General features: G+C 37.7%; 1 protein-coding gene across 1 annotated transcript in view; it reads left to right on the top strand.

The window, feature by feature from the left end:
* The window catches only part of GIGYF2 (GRB10 interacting GYF protein 2), a 78905-nt gene that overhangs the window by 8366 nt on the left and 45626 nt on the right, over positions 1 to 24913 (top strand). Inside the window, 6 exon segments of the mRNA XM_009319182.1 lie at positions 3097 to 3176; positions 5787 to 5916; positions 8172 to 8267; positions 12706 to 12814; positions 19980 to 20091; positions 20639 to 20679. Of these exon segments, the coding sequence (XP_009317457.1) occupies positions 3136 to 3176; positions 5787 to 5916; positions 8172 to 8267; positions 12706 to 12814; positions 19980 to 20091; positions 20639 to 20679 (529 nt within the window). The 5' untranslated portion in view covers positions 3097 to 3135.

The raw sequence follows: 24913 nt of genomic DNA, 5'->3' as shown, positions 1-24913 counted from the left end.
GAAAAGGGCTTTTCCCTGATCAAATTATATCAAGGAGGAAATGTGTTAGGTATATATTATTTTTGTGATTTGTCATGCTTGATTAGCAAGGAGGCAGTATAGATAAAAAAGACCAAAATTAACATTTTAATTATTAATATTGAGGTTTAGAGCCTAAGAAAGTTATCTAGATGATAAAGATCTGATAAATTCATGCCTTTTCCTTGGCCAAAATAGTTAAATTTATGACCTGATCATTCATTCCCTTTTCTTAATTCCTCACCCTTTTTCTTGCTCCACCCTGCCTCTTCCCTCTCACAATGCGAGCGCCATGTAGTCCACCCCAACTTGCCTTTCCAGTTAGTACAGCTTCTCCTTGGCGCACTGACCCTGTGTGTTGTGCAGTCCCTGTCAGAGGTTCCTCTCCCGTTTGGCTTCTGTGCTCTCACCTTTTGGCTGCTGCTTTGTGAACGAGCAGAAGCAGCGCATGGTTTTTGCTTTCCCTATCTTGTCTGCTCTGACATGGCTAAGTGTATTCCTCTTGCGCGCTTGCTGTCTTAGCTTTCTTGAGTCTTTGTCCTGTTCCTCTGCCCCCCTCCTCCCAAATCATTACCTGTTTCCAGAGTGCCTCCTTTCCAAGGGTTTTCTCTCCGCTTTGCCTGTAACTTTTTTCATGTATGTTTTATTTCTGGGTAATGTTGCCTATTAGAGTAAATTCACCTGCTACACCTACTCAAATCATCTGCAGATCTTTTTTTTTTTTCTGTTCAGCTACAATTTCATCCACTTACAGGTGTCTCGCTTTCAATTCAAAATTCATACAGTCAGAAATTCTAGGGAGGAAGTAACTTATCTGAATGCAACACTAAAGAGGAAGCCAGTAAAGAGTTCCCAAACAAAGTGTGGTGGCCAAAATGAGGGACAAGGAAAGGCATTTTGCAGCTCAATGGGATGAGATTAGCAGGCTTTGAGTATGCTTGTAGGTACTAAAGTGCTTAGGAGTCTAGTAGAGAAAGGTGACACAGTATCCTCAATTTTTGGGAAGGAAACCCAGAGGCTGAAGAAGGTGGGGCCCAGTGGGTCCAAAATTAGTAAACGACTCGATCTTAACTGTTTTTTAGTGCTTTATCCTTGTATCTGATGCTTTTAATCTGTGTTTTCATTGTAGTTTAACATTCAGTGCCAGCTTTTTAGGTGTTACTGATACTAAGCTAGCTTTGATGCTGGGAGCTAAAGATCCCAGGTTCCCTGGTGATCCACATGGGTTGATCTGAAAGTCAGAAGGATTACAGGCATTGCAGGAAGCAAAGGGACAGCCATCCAATTAAGGCTACTAGGGATTGTGTTAGAGCTTTGTCTCTGCCAAAGTGTGCACAATGGTTTGCTTGAATTGCCCCACAAAATTTTCACATGTGGCTGCTGTTATGTCGTCTTTAGGTACCTAACATTGCATTTTGGTTTGCAGAATGATGAATGCATATACCATGAACTTTCTAATGAGCTGTTGGCTGCTTCAAAAAGGCAACCCAAATCAGACCAAAATCATCTCAAACTAGGCCTGTGAGAATAGCTGGATATTTTTGTATTAGCTTCTGGTGCATGTAGTGGGGATAATCCCATTTCATTATTTAGGGTTATTGTGAAAATAAAAATATTACAATTTGTATATAAATTTATTGTGTATGGGGAAAAAGTTAATATGGCACGTAGTAAAAATACATGAGCGAAACGTTGGTTGGTAGGTTTAGGCTGCAGGGAATTTTACAACTATTTGTAATCTTACGCCCAAAAGATTTGGGTAAAATCCACTCAAGCAGTTTTAGCGTGGGTTTTTTTTTTTGGCATTTTCTAGCTTTCAGGCTGTTGATTTTTTTTTTATTCTTTTTATTTAACGTTAATAGCATTCCTTCAGTAGCATATATGTAAGAAAAAAATATTTCTGTTGTTTGTTTTTGTCTTCTTCTTTTCTTCAGTAACTAATGCCCTTTCCACTTCCATCTCCCTATGTTTTGTTTTTCTTTTCTGTCACCTTTTCTTGCAAAGTATAGACAAACTTACGAAGCTCCTTATTTAGTCCTTGGGTCTGTTAAGGAACAGAGTTCTGATATGGCAAAGCTCCCTCCCTACCATCTGTCTTTATGGGTTCTTGAAGTCTAATCAACCAGTTTCTGTAGGTAATGCTTCAAATCCTTTTTTTGTTTAGGCTTTGGCTACAGTCTGTTTGATTTTTTAAAAAAAACAAAACGGCTTCCATTGCAGATTTGGATTTTGCTGTTGCTGGAAGGAAAGAGGAGCTGTATTTTTCTTACTGCAAAAGATGCTTCTCCAAAACTGCCTGGACTGGACTTGGCTCTGGTAGAGAAAACTTCATAGCCTTCCCTTAGTCTTGTTATTTCCTTCCAGTATGGCTTCATCTGCTGTTGTCCATAGACTTGATACATAGCAACGTGACCTGACCTTCACTAATGTCTGCAGGACCTTGGCTAATAGGAATGGAAGTAGCTGACGTCTTAAGTTGTGCATTTTTTTTGCTTAATAAAACGAAGAATGAGAGAAATACTGTCATCTGCCTGCAGATTTAGGAGGATGTCACAGCATTGGATGTAATCAATCTTTAGAAGGCTTATTTTTCAAGAGTGAGCAGTAGAAATTTGTTGAATACTCTGCCACTCAACTGGCTAATCTTTCTTGCTGTAATTCTAGTGGGTTTTTTATCCTCTTGTAATTGTCAGGAAGCTGCAATTCTGTTAATTAAGCATTACTGTTCTCACAGAAGAGGATTATGCATCAAATTCTCCGTGCTTGGTTGTCTTGCAGTAATCACTGATTTAAAAAGGGACTGTTTGTACAAATTGTTTCTTCAGATACCCTGATCTGGTGTCCTGTTTGAGCTGTTAAAAGAGGAATTTAGGGAATAGAACTCAATGCAGTTATTCCTATATTAGTAAATTAATCTGTGTTGGAGAGCTGAAATGGATTCCTTTAAAAAAAAAAAAATCCACAGTCAAGTCTTTTTTCATTTGTTTGCATGACCAGGTGTGCTTTTGTATTGTGAAGAAATTTAGGAAGGACTGTATTAATCCAGTTGTCTTCATAGTAAACATTTTTATTTTTCAGGTTCACACTTTTTAAAAAAGAGGAATAGAAAAGGAAAAAATGGCAGCAGAAACTCAGACACTTAACTTTGGGCCTGAATGGTGAGTTTTTTCTGTTTTGTGAGACTCTGGAACCTTGTCTAAAAATTTAAAAAAACATTGTGAATTTCCGTTCTTTGGGACCGAATCAATTATAAGATTGAAGGGGATGTAATGTCTTTGTTGTTCCATACTGCTTCACCTCAGTCCCTGGCCTGTGACTGAAAGCAATATTATAAAATTAGTCTTCACTTTGTAAATTGGCATTGTGTATGAAATGAGTTGGGTTTCACGTTATGGTAGGGCATAACATTCACATTGCTACCAAGTATCTGAGGGAGGAATAATGTTTATGATCTCAGAGGTATACACAAAGTAAGCGAAGACAACTTACTTGCTTGGTCTTTCCATGTGATACATATTAATAAGGAAGTTCTTACACTGTCCTTACTGGACTTAAATCTATAGCTAAGCAAGCTTTTTTCCCAGTATTTTAAAAAAAATCTATATGGAATATGGTAAAAGTGTGCGTTTCATGTCATAGTCTGCTGCATTTGCACACTGAAAAGTGTCAGGAAAAATGAGCTATTGTGTTAAAGGGAATCCATGACGTTCAATAATCTTGTCAGCTGTTAGTTTTCCAGCTTGTCTGACATGCATTGTCCTGGCTTTTGCTAAAGAGTAATTGCACAGGTGTGATTATTGTTCAGTATTTGTTCCAATTTCTTGTTAAAGTGTTGGTGACTGCAATTACAAACAAGAATTCCGGATGGTTTCTGAAGAGTGATGTGATCCTTAAGTGTGTAAATGGGAGTGTGGAGTGATTATAGGAAATATAATTGCTGCATAGCATGTGGTAAGACTATTACTGGAATAATATATTCACTTTTGCTGACACATTTTTATACACAATGTACAAAAATTGGAGAGTATTCAACAAAGAAGAAAGACATGATTTGTGGCCTGGCAAACAATGAGAGAGCACAGTCTATTTTGTTAGATTGAAAGAAGGTTAAAGAATTACTTTATCACTATCTATAAATACACCCACCAGGCAGATATCTTACACTGAAGAGCAGCACTCCAGTATAAGAGACAGATGTGATTAGATTCATTGATGGATGAAAGCCAAAGTTACATTAAAAAAAGAGAAGGGGGAAGGCAACTCTAAAAAAAGTACATATTTTAACAGTAACTTGATTGCTGTGTCATAGTGAAGGGAATTCAGTCTCCATTTAGTTTAAAAACCACATCAGATTATGTATGAAAGTATGTATTATACTTCAGTGAGTTACTAGATTTCTGCAGGAATAATGGAATAAAATTCTAAGATTTATAATGATTCTTTTGGGTTGCAGTATAGTCATGTCTGTCGTGTATGCTGTTGTATCACTTAATAGTGAAACGCTTGGTCACATTTGATCTGGATTGGAGTTGAACATTGAACTCGGCCATCTAATCCTTTGAATAATGCCTCCCCAGGCTTTTTTTGTTTGGAAGTGGTATGTAAAGAAACTGCCACTGGGTGGCACCAAACTAAAAAAATAAGATAAACATTTGACTTGCAAATTACTTTTTCCTTTCTGTTTAAAGAGCAATAAAACAAATCAAAGCATGCTTCAATAATTAGGTGAAAGGTAGCCTCTGAATCAATGTTTTAGTTTAGAGCACCTTCCTTTCCAAGGATTTTGCGATTGTTGAGAAGAGTTTTCATTGTTTTACTTGTCTAAGATGCACATCAAGGAGAATGTAGGAAAATGGTTTGGGTTTTGTTTCTTGACACACATCCTTTTGTAAAACATTACTCAAACTTAAAAATACAGGATATTTGGGTAGCTGAGGAAATGATTGTATAGAATGAGACTAATCCACCTGCAGAGTGGGAATAATATCATACAACTAGAAGATGTTATCTGCAAGAAGTTGAGTAGCTTACCTGTGTGGGATGGGACCAAACTTAATAGCATATTTATCTATTCCCGTAGGTTAGATTACTGCTTGAAATGTCTCTGAACTGGCTATATTTTGTACATCTTTTTTTATTGAGACACTAAGCTAAATGATGTATGTGCTCTCTGAAAAATGCTATTAATTAAGTTCTGGAAAAGGTATTTGGAGTAGAGTAGAATTCCAGAGACATAAGAAGAAACCTCACTGCAAAATTTACCGTCCTATACTGTTTGTTAAACTTTGCGAAACATCTGAATAAACTTTTTCCTTAGATTGTTTGCTGCACTGTCCCTAGTGTGGTAAGAATTTTTCTTGTCAAAAAGAAGCTGTTGTCATTAATATCTATAGAAGATTTACAACTGAATTTTGTGCAGCCAATGTAAATAGCTTAGTCAAGGCTTTAAGGTGTGTAGCTAGCTTGCTATACAGTCAACATAAGAGTTCTCCAGAGGATGAGTTGAATTCCTTGATGTGCTCGTGGGAATAATTTTTTTTTCCTTTCTCTCTCCTGGCTATGGGAAAAATGAGGGAAGCTCTTCCACTCTTCTTGTTGAAGCATCAAATTTTAGAGTTTTAAAGTTAGACTGTTAATGTCTTTCCTTTACTTTCAGTACTGGATTTATTTCATTTGTGTCAAATTCGTAAATGGGCAGAGGGATGATAGCATAGGTGAAGACACATTCTCCTCAATTCAGTTTTCATTGCTTTTCTGCTTTATTTTAGGCTTCGAGCTTTGTCTAGTGGCGGGAGCGTGACATCCCCTCCTCTGTCTCCGGCTTTGCCAAAGTACAAACTAGCAGACTATCGCTATGGGAGAGAAGAAATGTTGGCACTTTTTCTAAAGGATAATAAGGTGAGCAGGAAGAGGAAGAAGGCCTGATGTGTGTATTCCTAATGACAGTCTTGTGATTAGGAATAGTTATTTGTATTTTGTGATTATGGGCAAAGAAATTGTGTATCTCTTGGCAAAGAACTGAAGAGGTCCGATTGTGTGGGGTTTTTGTGTGTGTGCTTATTTGATTCCACTCTTACTGCATTCATTATGTTTGATTCTTTTTGCCACTTTAGGCGCAATTTCCTGTACCCCCCGAGAACAAAAAAACCTGATTGCCATATTCAGTCCCACTGCCACAGATGACTGGGGGTTAAAGTCTCCTTGCAGATGTGCAGATTTGCTTGCCTCAGTAGGATTTTATTTAATATAGTGTAAAATAGTTATTTGATTCAGTTTGAAAGTTAGGCAATAAATCATATTAGCAGATCATCTAAAAATGGCAAGAGCTCCCCATTTATCCTGACTTAAGGCAGTTCACTTTAGCAGGTAACTAGCCCAATGAGAGCAGTCCTCAAGTAGTTAACTAGAGGGACACAAATACAATGTAGCACATGTAATATAAAAGAGCAGTGTAGAAAGTCAAGTATTTCCCTCTGGTTTAATTTCAAATGAAGGTTCGCAGTGCTACAAAAGTCAAATTTCCGAGAGCGTTTCAGGCAAATGATTCATACGCTCTGCATTTGTAAACATTAGGTTTTTCTGTAGATGGTGACAGAGGTTGGTTTATTGTTGCAGCAGGCACATAATGACTTGCAAGTCTGAATCCCTCCAAGAGCCTTACTTTCGAGTCAGGGAGGGACTGCAAGAAATTATGTCAGGTTGTGCCTTTAGCTTTGCCTATAGATGTGCACACATACCTCCATGTTCTTACCCTACCATGACTGTGCTGACATTTTCATACTGGGAGTCCTGCATTGCTTATACACGGATTCAAGGGTGTCGAATGTCAAAAATTTTTCTAAAGCTGTTAACTGTGTTATAACTTAAAGCCATGCTTTAACATGCAGAATTATCGTGCTCTACTTCGAGAAGCTGTGATTTAAACCTTGATGTTATGCTTGAATAAGTCAGCCTGTCAGAGATCATTTTTTTTTTTGCAATTTGTGTACGTTATATCAGATGATGCTAAGAAGTCTACAGTTGTGACTGATTCAGAACAACCTATTAATACCCTGTGTTACAGGAAGCACCCCGATGGTTATGAATGGTCCAAAAGAATATTTTCTCCCTGTGTGTTTGCCAGAAGGGTGTTATTATTAGAGTGTGTCTTGCTTTTGATATACACATTTTCATGGTGTTGAGTAATTCTAGTTACTGAGACTGAGAGGACTCTTGACACTGTTTCTAGTCAACTACTAGATGGGATGTTTTTAAGCTGTATCTTGTACCCTAGTCCTTTTTCACTGTGTCATCTTCAATCTTCGCTGGCTGAAGATTAGGCAAAGTTGTAGCTCTGATTAAAAGATACTCTGATTGAAAGCAGGAAGAATTCTGCTAGCGTATACCCAAATGAAAAAATAAAACCCTAGGTTGCTTTTCTTCAATTAAAATTGGGATAAGTCTTTACCTCTAGTATTGTGAACCAGATATTTTTGACACAGTTTTCTTGGCACAATTAGAGCTCAGTTGGCTGTAATTGCAGCTTCTTGTCCACATGCTCAAGGTCACATCTGCTGATGGAGCTTCCACCTGATGATGGACTGATTAAAAATTAGTGTTAAAGCTTATTTTGATTTAAATCATCAGTGTTCTCTACTTAATAAATCCATACCTATAGTTTCACTTTACTTTTTTTGTTGTTGTTTTACTCGTTGGTTGTAAATTGGAAATGCTGACTTTAAATCAAATCCAACCTCTGTGTTATATATGGTAGTTTTGTTAATATATAAATAAAAATCTGGCTTATAAAAGTGCGTTGAAGTTAAAGCAATACTACTTTAATTTACTAGATGAAATTTCACTTGATTCAAATCTGAGCTGCAGTGGTGTGGAAGTTTGAATTCTGATGTGTATGATCTTGACACTTTACATATTACCGTTGTGGGTGGTGGATGCTTTGGAAGTTTTGTCTGTAAGAATATTTTTTCTGGGGGGCATAAATTTCCAGTGGAGTTACACCCATCCCCAATGAATGTTATTGGAAGTATTGGTGTACTGGGTAGATGGAGATGGAGTTGGCAGGATAAAAATTTCTTTGTAAATCAAAGTATGTAGCATCATCCCTGAAATGGAAAAACTTGGGTATATTTGTATGCTATTTTCCGTTCATACAGATACCTTCAGACCTTCTGGATAAGGAGTTTCTGCCTATTTTACAAGAGGAGCCCCTGCCACCACTGGCACTTGTACCTTTTACAGAAGAAGAACAGGTTTGTATCCTTTCTTTAAAAAAAAAAAAAAATCTTTAGGTTGTCATTAGTGTAAAGGCAAAATAAAGAGTACGCCTCCATTAAAAAAAAAAAAACATAAAACTTGAGATTAGTAGATTTCAGGGAAAGAAATTATGAAAGCATACTGTGTTAGTGTAAAGTTTAAATTCCATTCATGCTTAATTATTGTCTTAAATTTAAAAAAATGTTTTTCATATGATGTTTGGTTGACGGCAGACAAGTCAACTTGTTAAATCCAGGATCATCTTCTGGGAAGTATCTTAAGTACACAGCGTTTTCAGATCAGTGAAACTTCTACAGTTTTTGGACCACCTTCTCTGTTGTAGAAGTGTCTAAGTTCTGTAACTTCAGTTTTGTGGTCTTTGGAGAAGTGTTGAAGTTTTTTGACTGTTAACATTTCTTAGGAAGGTGCAGTACTCTTAACTACTTTGTATGTAAGCAGTTACTTGATTATTTCCTTGTTTGATCTCTATTGATATATAATTAACTGGTGAACAAGATAAGAGTGAGAGCAGGTAGTCGACAAAGATTCCATTTCAAGGGTGACTGATCTGAGTAGTTTGAAAGCCCTTGCTTTAAATTCGATTCCTAGCAGAGAAAACTGTCTGCCCCCCTCTGGATAAATGCCTCTGACTTTTGACGCTGAATTGATTCCCTCTTTATGGCTGTCAGAACTTCTGATTTTGCAGTTGCTCTCTGGTTTGTCGTGTTTCTTAGCACTTTTCTTTCTTCAGAATACTGTGGTTTGATTTTTTTTTTTTGGTTGTTTTCTAATAGCTGAGTATTTTTACTGACTTGAGTGTAATTTGATTTTTGCAGGGGTGGGGACTGTTAGTATTAGTTCTTAAGATTTCAGAGCATACTCCTTCCTTTGCCGCATGCTATTGTATTCTTGAATTTTTCATCTTCTTTTTGTGCCTGGGTATTCTGGCATATCCTCTTCACCTCTTCTGAAATTCCTTCCTTTTCAGAGTTGATTCATATTTCTTGTGTCTTTTTAGGATGCTGTCCTTTGACAAAAGGATGCTAATAGTTTAGCTTTTAATCAGCAGTCATATTTAAGTTCACGTGAATACACTGTAGGCAATTCATGTCATAGTTAGTCTTAAAAGGAAACTGAGATTGAGAATATGCTTTTATGGGACATCTTAGCCCAGCTCCCATTCTCCTGTGGGAACAGGAGGGATTCAGGCAGCAAGCCCAGGAAATGGTCAGCCAGACATACAGTAGTACACCAAAATATTGAACCTTGGTGTTAAATACCTTTGGACATTTTTTTTTTTTTGCTGATGCATAGTAGAGTCCTTCGGAGAGTAAACTACAAGCCTTTTACAGTTAAAGGGGACATTGACTTCTGGTGATTGTCAAGATACTGTCCAAGAGGAATAATATGAGTTTAAGGCTATGGTATTGAAGATGAGCTGAGTAGCGTCTTGGTGCAGATGAGACGGTAAGTGCTGCTGAGCTTCAGGGATAGGTTGTCCTCTGCTGCAACGCTCAGTGTTTCAACACTCTTGAAAACTTCTGAGGAGGTGGTGTGCACTGTCACTGTTTTTTCCTGCTCCTTTTCACCTGTAATCATACAGGAGTCTTCACCGTCAGCTTAAAAGTTCTCTACAATCTCCACAAAAATCTTAATCTGAAAGAAGAGGTCCATATTCCCTTTTTAAGAAAGTCTTTCCTTTAATGTTTTCTGGGGACCCAGAGGATGTGAACAATCTGGTTTTTCTTGTCTGAAGATCTTTTTTCCCCCCTTCATGACTGATTTGAGATACCAAGGGAATGGCATTATTTAAGCTACCAGAAATTCCTGGTGTTTGTTCCCCATGACATAACAAACATTGTTCATCATCAAGAATCATGTTCAGAAGTGATCTTGAGGTGAATATTAATGGCTTTGCTGCTAGTCGTGGTGCAGGAAAGCTCTTTCATCTAAGGTTGATAGAAGAGAGTTTGAAACAGAGTTTAAAACACCTTTGTGCCCCCTCCATGAATACTGAAGGTAGTATTATCCTCTTGGAACTTGAGGGACGGAGATTTGGGAGTCCTGTAGAGGACAGGCTGATCAGAACACGTGCACTTCGGGGTAGTGTTCAGTTGAAGCTGAACCTGTCAGGCTTACTCTAGGCTTGGATTCAGAGCAATTCTTGCTTGCAACCTGAGTGTTATACACCTGATAGCATTGTAATTGTGTGTGTGGTATGTCCAGGAAGAACTTGTCTCAAGCTGATTTAAAGATGCGTTATCTAGAGGTGCATGATAGATAATGTCAGCTATATGAATTTAAGCTTAAATTTGTTTAGTCCTGTGGAATTTAACTAGCCAGATACTTATGGCTACAGTATTCCCTATTACAGGACATGGATATACTTTGGACAGAATTGCTGGTACTTTTTATCCTTTTTATGTAGAATGTCACTTTCCTGGTGATAAGGATGCTGAGCTAACCTAGAGCTCAACTGATTCACCTTGTACTAAGTTTTGTTATATGACATCATAGATTTGTCCGCGATCTGTTTCCAGGGAACTGTGTTTTGAAGAAAATAAGGTTTCTGCAGATAGCTTTAACAGAGGTATCCACCACTGACCACTGGCAATATGCAGCGTATATTCCTTTACCTCCTTCCCTCCCCCCCAATTCCTATTTGCATTAGGAAAGAATTCAGTTGTCTTAATCTTATCTGCTTGTGGAGTAAGGGAGTCTCAAGCTTTTGCTGAATATAATGGAGTTTTTTTGTGTCCTCATTGGTTATGTTTCTGACATCTGTTTCCTGGGACGTCTTCCATTTGCTACTAAAGAATTAATTGAGCCCCCATTTTGGTCTGCATTGTCAGGGATGGACACTGAAGTAATATACTAATCAATAGTAGGGTGTGTTTTGCTTTTTTGACTTTACTTTTTTGTTACTTATTGTGATCTTACCATGTGGATTATTATCACTATGCACATTACAAGGATTGCATCTTCACTACCGCAAGTTCTACAGAGGGGAAGGAGAATTTGTTCAGAGTTTAGGCAGAGAAGTCAAAGAAAAAAAAATTGGAAAAGGAAATGAGATTACTATTTTGTTCTTACTGGAAAAATAAGGCATCAAAAATTAAGGAATCTCCTATGCACAAGTGAATCTGATCAATAGCTTGAAGTTGTTTCTGTAGTAAAATATTTCACCACTTAACAAAAAAGCAGAAGTATCAACAGCAGGAAAGATGGTGATTTGCTTAGAGGCAAATGGAGGTGGTTAATTTTGACTTGCTGTTGAAATGGTTATCAGATTTACTGGAGTCTGACCTTGCTATTTTGCCATGCATGACTGGATTTTTTTTTTTCCCTTCTCAAGTATACTTAGTTATCAATTCTCTCTTGAAGGAAGATCTACTTTGTAGGAAGAACATATCAAGCAGTTAGGCTTGTTTCTCAAATGGGTTAAAACTCCTTCAGATGGTCTGTTGGCTTTGATGTAAGCCATTTAGATTTTAAATAGTATATAATTGTTTGGGTCTCTGTTCTATGAAGACCTTCAAAGTCATAGTAATTCACATGAGTTCACGTAAGCAATTTGCCTCCTTTAAGTTCCTATCAAGAAGCCTGATATAACAGCTGTTTGGAGTCCTTTGCATTCTAATTATTTAAAACTTGCGGTCAAAGTGTGTGAATTCAGGTTTGCTTGTTAATGTTTCTGAACATGCTCCCGAATTCTTTGACCCAGTTTTCGAACTATTTGTGCTCAGAGAATGGGGCCAGAGTTGGTTATAATTATCCATTCTTTATCGAAATAGCTTTTTCTTTAGCAATTATTTCATATTAAAATAAAGTTGAATTTTACTGGTGTTTATTGTCTTACTACAATGAGTATCCCTTAAATTTCAGAAGTCGTAAATACACTTAGCTTTCCCCAAAGCATGTTACTCCTAAGATACATTTAGAGGAAAAAAAAGACTTATTTCTGCAAAGGAGATTGGTAAATATAATTTTATTCAAGTTCTGTTGCTCTTTACATGCTCCTGCTTTGCTTAAGAAGTAAGTTTAGAATTGGTATTAATTAATGGTGTCAGGTATAGATAGGTGCCAATCTCTTTTGCAACTGAATGGCTCCGTTTAAAGCTGCTGATGTTCTAATTGTTTCTGTGCTGGAATCATCTGGTACAGGAGTAGGTGCTCACTTTCTACATTTAGAGCATGGAAATTTCAGGTAAGTAACTTGGAAGCACTAATATTGACCAGTATACTTTTATAGACTGCTTCAGCTACTCATGTCTCCAAGGAATCCTTTTCCTTGTTAGTGTTAGTCAGTTGTAGAGAATTTGTAATGAACGTAAGGAAAGCAAAGCTGGTATTAAGCTAAATTTAGGATAATGATAAGTGTTTCTGGTATTGTTTTTTTAATAGAATCTCACCTTGGCTCTTTCTTCTTCGCAGAGAAATTTCTCGATGTCTGTAAACAGTGCTGCTGTCCTGCGGTTGACGGGACGTGGAGGAGGAACGGTGGTAGGGGCTCCTCGAGGTCGAAGTTCCTCTAGAGGTCGAGGTGAGCTGTTAGTGGGGTGTGCAGCAATGTATGCAGGTGGTTCAGGTTAAAACTTCTGAAAGATGTTAGATGCAGCTTGGTTATAGCCAGATTTTCTCATGCCCAGTTTCGTTTCCCTTAAAGCTTTGAAACCTTTCCGATAAGGTGGTGTTAAGAGAATGAATATTGTGTTTAGTGATTGTTCTGCACACTTTAGTGCACATCTGGTACCTGTGTTATGTGCCTTTGTCAGATTGGTGGGTGTGGAAAGCAAAAGGGAAAGGTAGTTTTGAGGTGGAATAGGAAATCGTTTGGTTCAGAATTGTTAGAAATAACTTTAATAAAGGTATAAAACCAGTTTATAGGGAAAGGGGAGAAGAATCCACAAGTGTATTTAAAACATTAAGATTGTAGTAGGTGGTGTTCAGTGTTCTGAAAAGTCATTTTTATTTATTAACATCCTGAGAATAAACAGGAGAAGGTTAATGGAAAGACACAACTGAATTTGGGAGAAATTTGACTCTTGCCAATTTTAGTGCATCTCTATAGTTGATGTCTCATCCTGGATCACTTCAAACATTTGCAAATGAATTGAGATAATGCCCTCAAGCCATATCACTAGATTCAAAACAAATTGTTAAATCCAGAATTTATCGTAGCAGTTCCCATTCAATGTGCGTACTGCTGTGAACACTGTTTTGGGGGTTTACATATAAATATGATGGGTTACATTTAGAATACTAAGAAGCTAGTAACTTGGAAATACCATCAGGTGTAATTAATCGTGTAACCTCTGTCTTTGCAGGTGCTTAGGTGAGGTTTCTCTTAGGGTCCTTTCTAATTTAATTCTAAATGACCTAAACTGGTGATATTTTCAATAACATCTTCAGAAATCACTGCCATACATAATTAAATGCTTGACCAGAATTTTGCTCTGACTTAATTTGTTATCTCATTTCTGTTCTCATTCCTTAATCCTGCTTTCTTCTTGGCTTACATCTTTCAGATATTTGTAGATTGTCATCTGTGCTCTTGTGGTTGCTTCCCAGCTATGGCATATACATTTAAACTTTTACAAGGCTATCCCCAGATTTCCCTGTCACTTCCCCTTCTTTATTTATCATTGTCTTTGCCCAAATGCTCAGGGCTTAATTAAAAAAAAAAAAAAGTATGTGCACATACGTAGATGTGGGGTGACACTGTTACTTATACCTTGTTATATTTTTGTTGTGCATTTGAAAGCTGTTGCTTTTTTGCTGTGTGCTTTTAATGTGTGTATTGCATTGCTACCATCCATGTTTCACTTTTGGTAGGAATACATGTATTAGCTTTTTTTTTTCAGATGCATTAAGGCTTAATTTTGCAAATGAAATGAATGCTGTTTAGAATTTGGTGATTTGAGATCATATGACCACTAGTGTGCTCTCTAGTTTCAATATCAAGATACCTTGACCATTTCTAATTTGCAAACCCTTTATTTTTCTTTCATCAAATTTTCCTTTCTTTTCTTGCTGTACCATTAACAATGAACATCATCTTTATGCAGTGAGCAGTGGGTTGTTTTTTAATTGCCCCCACTAGTTTCAAAGAGGTCATAGGGTTAAATGTAGCAGAATATGGCTTCTAATCCAGTAATTCTATTATTGAATCTATTTATATGCATGGAAATTTTGCTTGGCAATGAAGTTTGATTCATACAGAACTTAAAATTTACACAGTATTATTAAGACTGTTTGAAAGCTGCTACTGCATATATTCCTGTTTTTTCGTACTTCATTTTTAAGATATGTTAAGAAATACTAGCTCAAGAACTTTGGTTTAAAATTCATCTTTTTAACTTATCTTTGTTTTCATCCTCATTTGATCTTTTTCCTCTTAATTTGTGTGAATCGTTATATGCTGTGCTTGCTAGCCTACTCTGTCATTCTTATCTTCTGCTAAGCTGTAAAGGACACATTTCTCCACCTTACCCCATTCATTTTTCATTCTTGATACGGTTTGAAATTGCAAATTACTGAGCTTTCTCTCTTTCATTGATCCTGGTTGCTGCTTGTTTCTTCCACTCTTCCCCTTTTCTTTCCATGAGCAGTTAGTCTTGGGCTTTAGGCATGAGTCTTCCCAAATTTTCTATATCTCAGCAAACGAATTAGGGCTTCTGCCAGGACAAAATTGTACATTTTTTCATAATTATACATGTCATGTTCTTGAAATTCAGATCTTTGTTTCTAATAGTTATTTATGAAAAGCTCAGTGTAGGACTGTTGACATCTAACTTGCAAAGCTAACACGTTGCTTGCAAGTTGTAAGCTTTAAATGCAGTACTGTGTTTTTTTCAAGTTACAGTGAAAAGGACTTGGAATTTCTTCAGAGTTTGTTCACTAAATGAACTGCTTCACTTAACAGTTGGAAAACATTTTTCTTTATTGCCTTGCAAAATTACCTGGGTTCAAAAGGTTATCTGGTGTTTTTCATGAACTTTACATCATTGTATGCAACAAAGCTGCTGCTGATCAAATGCGGGCTTCAGCTTTACCAAAACAAGATTATGGTCTTGAAGTTACTTGCACAACAGTAACTTCAGGGAAGAATTTGCATGTATGATTAGATTTCTTAATTAAGTTCCCTCACTGAGGCACAAATCAGACTTGTGTTCCAATATTTGGGAGCGTGAGAGGGAATCTGTGACAGGTTGGCAAAGGGAAGAATGGATGAACTGCTGGTAAAGGAAGGTTATTGTTAGAACTCTAAATGTGACTTCCCTTATCAGTATTTAAAGCTACAACAGTCAGTAAATATTTTCTCAATAGCCACCCCAAGTCTTACTGATAATGATTATGTTTAGCTGATGTGAAAATAATCATTTTCACATTTCCAAGTGTGTGGAAGTTGCTTTGATTTTCATTTAAAATTTTTATGACTGTGTGCTGAAATACAACTTGGTGTTACTGTTAAAAACCATTTGCAGCGTGCAACTGCCGTCACTAATACTGTATGTGCCTTGTGTGGAGATAGAAATCCAAAACATTTTATTTAGTTCTGAAATTATATTCTCTAAAGAAACCAAGTACTTGCACGTGACCTTTTTTCTAATTGACTTGTTTTCCTGGGAGCTCCCTGTGGTGTGCAGTTAAACCCTGTGCTTTGTGCTAGCGGGACTGGAATGTCAACATTCATGAATAAGAGCCTCAGACGAGAAGAGATTTAAATAGTCCCTGGAATGGACTGTAAGCTTACAGACACCTTGTTTTGTAGCTATTCTCCTTTTTGGTTAAGACCCTTAAGAAGGGTACTTTGCTTCCCATTAGAGCTCTTCCCTCTCCCACCCTCTTTCCCCTCTGTAATCTGTCTTTGCTGCTGTTGGAAAGTGTGTAAATGGTGTGAAAGTGGGAGGTTCTCATACCTAAACAGCAGTAGTTGAACTATAGCTATCCTGCTCTTCCCACACAGTATTATGGCTATGATCATAGATCCTAAACTCCAGCCATGCTGTAGTTTCAAGAATTTGCTTGTATTGTGTTGGTTTTGTAATGACAGTTAGAATGACAGTGTGTGCTGCTTCTTGCCCTCTTGCTTGTGTCTTGTATTTTTTACTTAAATTCAGACTTGTCTGTTTTTCAGGTTAGAGACTTTTGGCTGTTGTGATTACGATACCCAGTGGATTGGGGTCCTCATTCTGAGGCTTTTAAGGAATTAGTGAAATACAAATGATACAGCTGCTCCATTAGGTTCTTAGACAGAAGGGTTTATTGACATCTATTGACTTTGCATTCAATACTTTGTGCAACATCTACACTTAAAGTCTGCTCCTTATGTGCCAGGCATTTTTTTGGAAGCGGCATTCTATTTAAAATAAGCATGTCATTCTAGATTCATTAGCCACAAAAAAAGCCAAGAAGCGCAGAAACAGAATGGCGAACTGTTTGTTCAAACAGAATGTGCAGTTTTATCCTCTCTGCAAGGAATTTTCATACGTTCTGTTATCACTATTAGCTGTGTCCCAGGGTGCACTTTCAGGTCAGACTCATCTGTGTAATACTTGCTGAATAACTGACTTTGTACATGACGGTTTTCCTTAACTAGCTACTTATCTTCTGTAGCTTGGTAGGATCTGTTTTAATGCAGTATGCTTCTCATGCAGTGGTCTACTTGGTTTCTGCTGGAGTTGCACATGTACTTCTACTGGGTACTGATGAATGGGCACATCTTGCTACTCCACCTGGACGGTGTGCTTTGTAGAATGCAGTGGAGGAGGGTGGCAACACAACCAGGACAAAGATGGCTTAGATAGGTCCTGTCAGATACTTTGTGGTATCAGTACAGCTGGGAGCTGAGTACCATGGCCCCACAGGCAGCCTTAAACTGCATTGCTGAGATCATTTGTTTGGACCTTTTGCAAAGTTCTCTTTTAATTCAGACCATTTTGGTGGCTGAGCACAACTGAAATACTGATGAACCATGACACAGAGGGGTGTAAGTGGAGAGAGGTTTCTCAGGCTGTTGTTTCACGTGCTTTTAAAGCTGCCATAAGCCATGCTGCTGTTAAGACAACTCGGATTCTGTTCTTCCCCTTACCCAGGACATTTGCTTTATTTGCTGATGAAATCTCCCATATCGCCAGCCTTCTGGCTCCACTAGCTGTGTGTCTTGCTGTCAGTAATACAGTGTGCATTCATGCTTGCTCACACTGCAAGGGGAGCACTACAAATGTTGCTGTCACTCACTGTAAAAAACAGAAGGACAACTGGTTTTGTTTCTGTTGGAAAAGTATGCAGCTTTCCACCTCCACTACCTCAGAGACATGAGATGAGTCAGTGCCGTCATTCTGTTTTGACTCTGCCTGCCTGTGGCTTTCTCTTGTGAACTGCTTTTGCTTTATCATCTCCTGTGAGAGGAAGGAAGAGAGCTTTCCTGTAGTGAAGAAACTAGGCAAAGATTGCTGTTGCATGAGATGCTTAAACTTTCCTGGGCTTTATTTGTGAAGAATAACAGCTTGGAGTCCTTTTCCAGGATCTTAGGGGACCCATAATGCCTTAACTGGATAAACATTGTGCTACTTTTGATGTTGTATCACATCTTTACTGTTTCTTGCCTTTGCAGCTTATTTTGCAACTCGTGACTGTGGTCAACCTTGTAGTATCAGACTTGCCACAGTGAAGGTATTCGTGTTTCTAGTACAGTCATAATAGGTCTGATACTAATCTCTCATCTCTTGTCTTGACTGCTCAGTCAACCCCTCTCTCTCCACCTGAGTTTGTGTAAGAACAGCTACGCTGAATCAGGCAAGGGCTCGTTTAACTCCATAGTCTGTCTCTACCAACAGCCAAGAGAAGACACCTTGGCAAGACAGTAAGGGCTGTGTAAAAAATACAAAGGTGAAGAAGCATCACATATATGCTCAGCTTCCATACATTTGCAGCTCAGTGTATTTCCTGAACCAGATGTGGTCTCTGTCTTTAGTAAATCTCAGTGTTATTTATCTTTTATGAGTTTGTTCAGTCTCCATCTGAACTTAAGCATCCCCAGAACTCTGCGGTAAGGAAGTCCGCATCTCTGTGACCAGGAGGTCTGATACTGAACTGCTTTGCTGGTGCTAGCTACAGGATAGTTTTGTCCAAAGAGGATATTTAAATCCTGTTTCTGAAGCAGAAGGAGAAATTGTACAGACATTAACTTTGTGGCTTCCTTATACCCTGCAACTTTTACTGCCTGATACGAAATCAGTGTGTATTTGAGGAGCCTGACTGGATTATCTGGGGACCACTTCTCTTTTTCTTTGCCTGGAAAGCAACTTTTTTTATTTTTGCAAGAGATTTGGTATAGAATAGTAGAGAAACTGTTGTAACTGCCTTGATTATTTCCAATTTTTTAGAGCCTCTTTTCATAAGACACTGAAATACAGTACAATTCCTTGATGCATCCAGGGGTCGTTAGATTTTAGATGTAGAGGCTTGTTATCATTACTTTCTTCAGAAGACTACAGAGACTGGAGTCCATTCTCAAGGTGTTTATTTCCTGTTTCATTTGGTCATTCTGTCTTATTCCTCCGGGTCCCTGGCCAAGTTTGCACCTCATCCTTTGAGGTGTGTGTTTTCTTGAAGCCAGGAAGAGAGAAATATGAAAGAATTGAGGTTTGTGATAGTTTCACAGCCAAGAATTCCCTTTATCAGGTGCTTTTTAGGTTCTTGGACTTGACTGTAGAGACTGCATGTGTATGCAGGAAAGGCATTATCCTGAAAACCAGCTGATTGATGTGTTTCATTTGTTCGTTGTCTTTCCATGAGATCCTTGATATGGTAAGTTAGCTGATAAAAATCTCCCATTTCTTCTGCTGTAGCACTTTGAAGAAGCGTTATCTTTTGTAGATCTGGAAACTTCACCCCAGCCATTAATCTAAACAGTGCTGGAAGCTATCTTGAAGGTCTGGGGATGTGTGTGGGTGTTGTTTTTGCTGTTGTGTTTTTTCTTTTTTTCCTAACAAAACACCCCACGCCTACCCAAACACTGAAGATGTGCTTCAAGATGCTTTACTTGAGGATACATCTGTAACTTTTTGGCTTGAGGCTTGATACTTGGTAGCCTCCTACAGAGAATCATTTCTTGAGAAAGTGAGGAGGATAATTTTTATTCTATAGCTATTGGGGTTCTTCATGCTGTCCTGCCTATACCCATCCTGTGATCCTTCTTTTCTCCCCACTGCTCCTGGGGGAGATTTCTGCTGGGAATCACTAAACTTAATAGTGGTGAAGCTTCCTTCTCCTTTATTAACCTTGATAGCAGTAATTATGAGTACATCTGCAGTGCAGTACCGTTATACTGGATTCTGCTGTTAAAATCAATCTGATTTTTGTGAGTGTAAAGTACACATGTACTGTGTGGATGTTGTGTGAACAATGCATCCTTGTTTGGTAATTTCTGTTGGGTAAGTATCTGTTTTCTGTTTTTTTTCTGCATAGTATTTATTTCAGAATTGTTTGCCTGTTCTGTCTGATCTTCTAGTTCTTGATTAGAATTTTTACATAAGACTCTTTCTTCAGTCTTTTTTCCTTTTTCCCTTTGCCCCAGATAATTTGACTGGGGCTTACGACTGCAAGATTAGTTCACAGGGACACCAGGAAAGGGAAACCTACCTGATTCTTTCAACTTCTATTCTTATTTGTACAAACACTTGTGTTTTTTGTCTTTTCAGGCAGAGGCCGAGGAGAAAGCGGTTTCTACCAAAGAAGTTTTGATGAAGTGGAGGGTGGATTTGGGCGAGGAGGGGGCAGGGAAATGCACAGATCACAGAGTTGGGAGGAAAGGTAACAGAACTCTAGTTTTCCCTACGTCTGCTCAACTTCAATTTGTAACTTTTGACTTCATAAAAACACTTTAGGAAAGGTGATTAGGTGTATCTGTGAGTGGAGTGTCTGAATTTCTAAGATGGAGTCAATACAGTAATGTTTCTAGAAACTCAGGAGCAAGTAAAAGAGCATTTTTGCAAAGAATTTTTCTGCTGAGTTCCTGGGAAGAAGGAACTACTTTAAGAGAATATAAATTATGACAGTTGCAGTAGAAATGATAGGTGAAAATATGGATTGCTAAAGGATTCGCTTCAATTTTAGTCTCAACATTGTTGACAGTACTTAGGGTCACATTTCAAAACATACCTAGCTGCCAAAGGCTGTGTGCGTATCAGTGTTCCTGAAAATTTCAGTTGTCACTTGGACCTTTAAAGATACTGTCCATCAAGCTCTGATGTTACAAAAGTCCCCTACCAAGTGGAAAAAAAGAAAAAAAGAAAGCCATTCCTAAAATGACTGGAGAAGTTCCAAAACCTTATTTGAAACTTCTGTTCTGCCTTTCTAGGGGAGACAGGCGCTTTGAAAAACCAGGGCGAAAAGATCCAGGTATGGTTTTGTTACTGTATGGGCAGAAAATGGGAGGGAGGAACAGGGTGTGTTTTGGGGAAGGAACCTATATCTACAGAAATGTTTCTTATTGCTCCAAGTATATCGTTGATACAAGATTCATGATAGTGTGCCAGTTTACCTAAATGTGTTCTCAAAGTGTTTTTCTTATTTTGTGTTGTTTTCACTATTACACATTTAAAGGTTTTAGATAAGAAAAATCTGCAGTAAATAGATTCTGTTTATTCAATTAAGATATGATGTCTACAGCTGGAACTAAATTCCTGTACCTCTGTGAAAGGAGTCTGTACTGATTAACAGGTGTGTTGTGGCAATATGCCTTTTCAGTGTAGCTTTTAAACATTCCTGGCGTGTGCTATTTTGTTATCTAGGACGTCTGGACCATGTGAACTGTTAATTTTTTTGAATGCTTGCTAATGTGAGGTAGATCCCAGCAGCAATGTTCTGAGGTACCCATGCTGATGGATTTGCTGTCTGTCAAATTAGTTTGTCATACAAATCTTCTTTTGCTCAGGTTATCATCTGGTCCCCCTTTCTGCCATTCCTCTCCTATTCTGTTTCTTAAGTGCTGCACACTGGCCATGTTCAGGCAGAATACTGGATCCTTAATTGTGACCCAGTATGTCTGTTTGAACATTCAGCTGAACTTGGAGTGGATTGTCATCGTGGAGATGGAACATATCCATTTAGGTAAAATCTGTATTCTGAGAGTGGTAAGAATATTCAAGGAAGTTCTCCTCTATCAACTGGTTATATGGTAACTGCAGTGATTTTCTGCTTAGTGGGATCATGCACTGATTGTTCTCCAGTATGACCTTGTTCTTTCTCCATGGCATGTTTCCACATGTGTGTACCACAGCTGTGCTTAGTGAGAGGTTTTGTAGTAGTAAAAGCTTGCTGACAATGAGTCTTGTGTTTTTAGGACCCAGAGGATCTTTTGGTCTTTGCCAAAGGAGTCTTGGCTAAATACGCTCCTTGGTGAACATATTGATAAAGCATAGGTCAGAAAACACAATTGCAGGTTGAATTTCAAGACAAACAAAACCAAAGAGATTCAGTTGCAATTAAAAGTTGACAGGAATGTATTTTAATCTCTGCTTAGCTGTCAATATTTTTTTAGTGAGAGTAGCTTAAGTTGCCACTCTAATAATCTTCCAGATTACCCTGGTGGCACATGCCTTAGGAGTCTCAAATTACCATGTTTGCTTTCAAAGCCCTCCCAATCCTCTCTCCATGTAGGAATTGATTTTCATGTATTTTAAAGTGTTTTTATTTTTCTGCTTTTTAAGTTGAAAGTTAACACAAAACTAAGATGTTACTTGTTTTCCTCATTGTTTTCCTTAAAAAGAGGTTACTTCTGAAAATAACTTGAGATTGGTCTGAGATTGTCCATCTTTAAATGCCAGTAGTGAAACTTTGGACTTTCAGTGTGTCTTTATATTCAGAGACCTTTTGGAAAAAAAATGAAAATAGGAAACAATAAGTACTACTGAGATTTCAGTACTGCATTTTTTACAAAAGATGTAAAAAAAACATGTAAAAGCAATATCTACCACAGTTGATTCAGTTTTAATTATTTAGCCCCTTCCTGTTCTTGTGATAAAATTACAACACTTCCATATCCAGACTACAGAATGTACCACATTTCTGATTAAGACTGTGATAAAAATATTGCATGTCAGTTTAGGATGAGATGTATCAGTTGAAATAGAGAAGAATTTACAGTATGCAAGGTGTCCTTACTGAAGCTGATTTCTGCCTGAACATGGGTGTTAATACTTCAGCTAGGATAGTGCATATCGGACTTTGGAATGCATCTTCTGTGAACCATTTTCTACAGAAGATGGTGTCCCCATGAGCATGTTGGAGGTCCTGGTTCATTATGAGGAATGGTGTGCTTATTCTCAAATCATGAAGCTTTCTGTAGTACCTGATTGTTCCTCTTAAGTCTCTTGTTCTGTTTAGCCAAGTTTGTTATTTGGCTAAAAGCTCTGTAGCACAGTATGATAGAGGCAAGAGACCTGCAATCTTTCTGAAGTTTTAATATAAAAAAAATGTTAACAGAAGGTGTTGGTCTGTTTTGACTCAAGCCTTGATTAATGAACAAATAGTTACTTTTATGTAAAGGCTTTCCAATGACAAAATATTTTGAGTGTGAGGTAGGGATACAGATGTGCCAAAAGAAGTCCCATGTTAATACCAAGCACTAGTATAGCACACAAAGCAGTGGAAACAGAAAGATCAAGGAGTGAATTGACACGCAGTTTATAATTCAGGCTAACATGCTTTAGCAGATGCATATATTGGTTTCTGATATCCTGGTTAAACTCCTTAGTTTGGGATTTTATTTTCTAATTTTATGGTGCTTCAGTTTTTCATTGCTCTTTCCTAGGGCCTTGGATTAGCCTCAAATTACATAATTTACTGAGTTGCCAGCTTTTTCATATTCTTTGTTCTGGGTGATCACATTACAGAATTAATAAGAGATCAAATATTAAACTCTTCCGGGCATTCATAATGGATGACAATGCAAGAACCCCTCAGTTAAAAATCATGAGATTAAAAAAGTAATAGACCTTCAACGAAGAATTACTTCTCAAATATGATCAACATATTGTTCTTAAAAATTAATGATTGCTTTTTCAGTGCTCACAACAGTTTGCAAGTTCACATTTGACTGATTCTCAACGTAAACGATACCTGTTCCTAGTTTCAGTATGTAAATTGAAGATGCACAAAGTATTTGTGAGTTTCCGTTGCAGATTGTCACAGTTCTGACAGACCTCATTGAGAACCCAAATCACTTCTGGAAGGCTGAGGCCATTAGCAAAGAAAATGAGCAAGTTGTTTTCTTGATCACGGCTGTCTTTTAGAACTGCACAAAAGCTGCTTAATTTTCTGTGCAGCCTCTTGACTAATACCAGCTTGGTAGCTGAGGGGATTTGATTAGTTGGCAGCAATTACACACTGGTAGTAAATAATTGTAATGTAGATTAAACAAGACATTTAGTAAGTCAGTTGTGGAACCTGATTGAGTTCTGTTTAATGTGTATTTTTTGGTTAGGTTAAGACAACTTGAATATAAAAAGGGTGTTCAAGTGACTATAAAAAGGATGTTGAATTTCTTTGAATTGCACTTAGTCTGCCTAGCTTGTTTTTCTTCCCTACCTCCCTAGCAAGAAATACATCCAAAGAAGGTTCATCACCAGCTTGCTCTTGCAACCTTAGTCAAAGCATAGAGTGCAATTTTGTTGCATCAGAGCCCATCAGCAATTGTTCTAGGCTTGCATTCCAATTTGGGCCCTGGCATATTTCCAGAACTTTCAGACATCCATGGTTCACCAGTTCTCGAACTGTAAAAGCAAATAGGGGTGTTTTGTCTACCCTTTGTTCTGCAGCTGTTCTGAAGTAACTACACAGTTGTGTTTGTCTGTCTAATTTGCTTCTGTAGTATTCTTCAGCTTTACATTCCAAAATGTAATATTTGAAGATTGCATTTAGTGTATACTAAACATTTTTTTTCTTTATACTTGCTGTTGTACCACCTTTTAAACCAAATCTATAAATAGAAAAGGATTTAAAAAAAGGACAACTTTAAAGTATCAAGTCATTTAGAAACCAAATGAAGCAGCCCACACTTTCATTAGACGTTAATTGAAATTAGAAATAGCTTTTTATAGCTTTGGCTCTAAATGGTGAGATTATAGTACCATCCTGTTGGGATGATGCATCTGAATTTTAGAACAATTGGTTTGTCTGAGACTGGAGTATGTGATCTATGGGAAAAATAATACCTCGCAAAGAATACTGCTCCTTTTTCCTAAACGGTTATTTCAGACTTGACTCAGGAATCTGTCCTACTGCTCTTGCACTGGTTCTTAATTTGTAGGACTCTTCTCAATGTGTTATATTGGTCGAGAACATGGAAATAACACTTGCAAGGAATACTTAAAAATTATTGGTAGTGATATGAGGGTGGAAAAAGGATCTTTAGACTGCATATGGGTCAACAGATAAGAAAAGTAGGGATGAAGGCAACGTAACTTGATACTGTGTTGTTCTCCAAGCTCCACAATGTTAATGAATGCTTTTACATAAAATTAAATTTTAAAAAAGAGATTTTGAGAGTATCTGTGATAAAACCAAATCTGTCTGAGGTCTGGAATGTGGGGAGGCAATACTTGAACAATTTTGGAACGAGAGCTGAATTGCA

This window comes from Pygoscelis adeliae, unplaced genomic scaffold, assembly GCF_000699105.1.
Source record: "Pygoscelis adeliae isolate BGI_AS28 unplaced genomic scaffold, ASM69910v1 Scaffold30, whole genome shotgun sequence".
Classification (NCBI taxonomy): domain Eukaryota; kingdom Metazoa; phylum Chordata; class Aves; order Sphenisciformes; family Spheniscidae; genus Pygoscelis; species Pygoscelis adeliae.
This window is presented reverse-complemented; position numbering and strand designations above follow the sequence as displayed.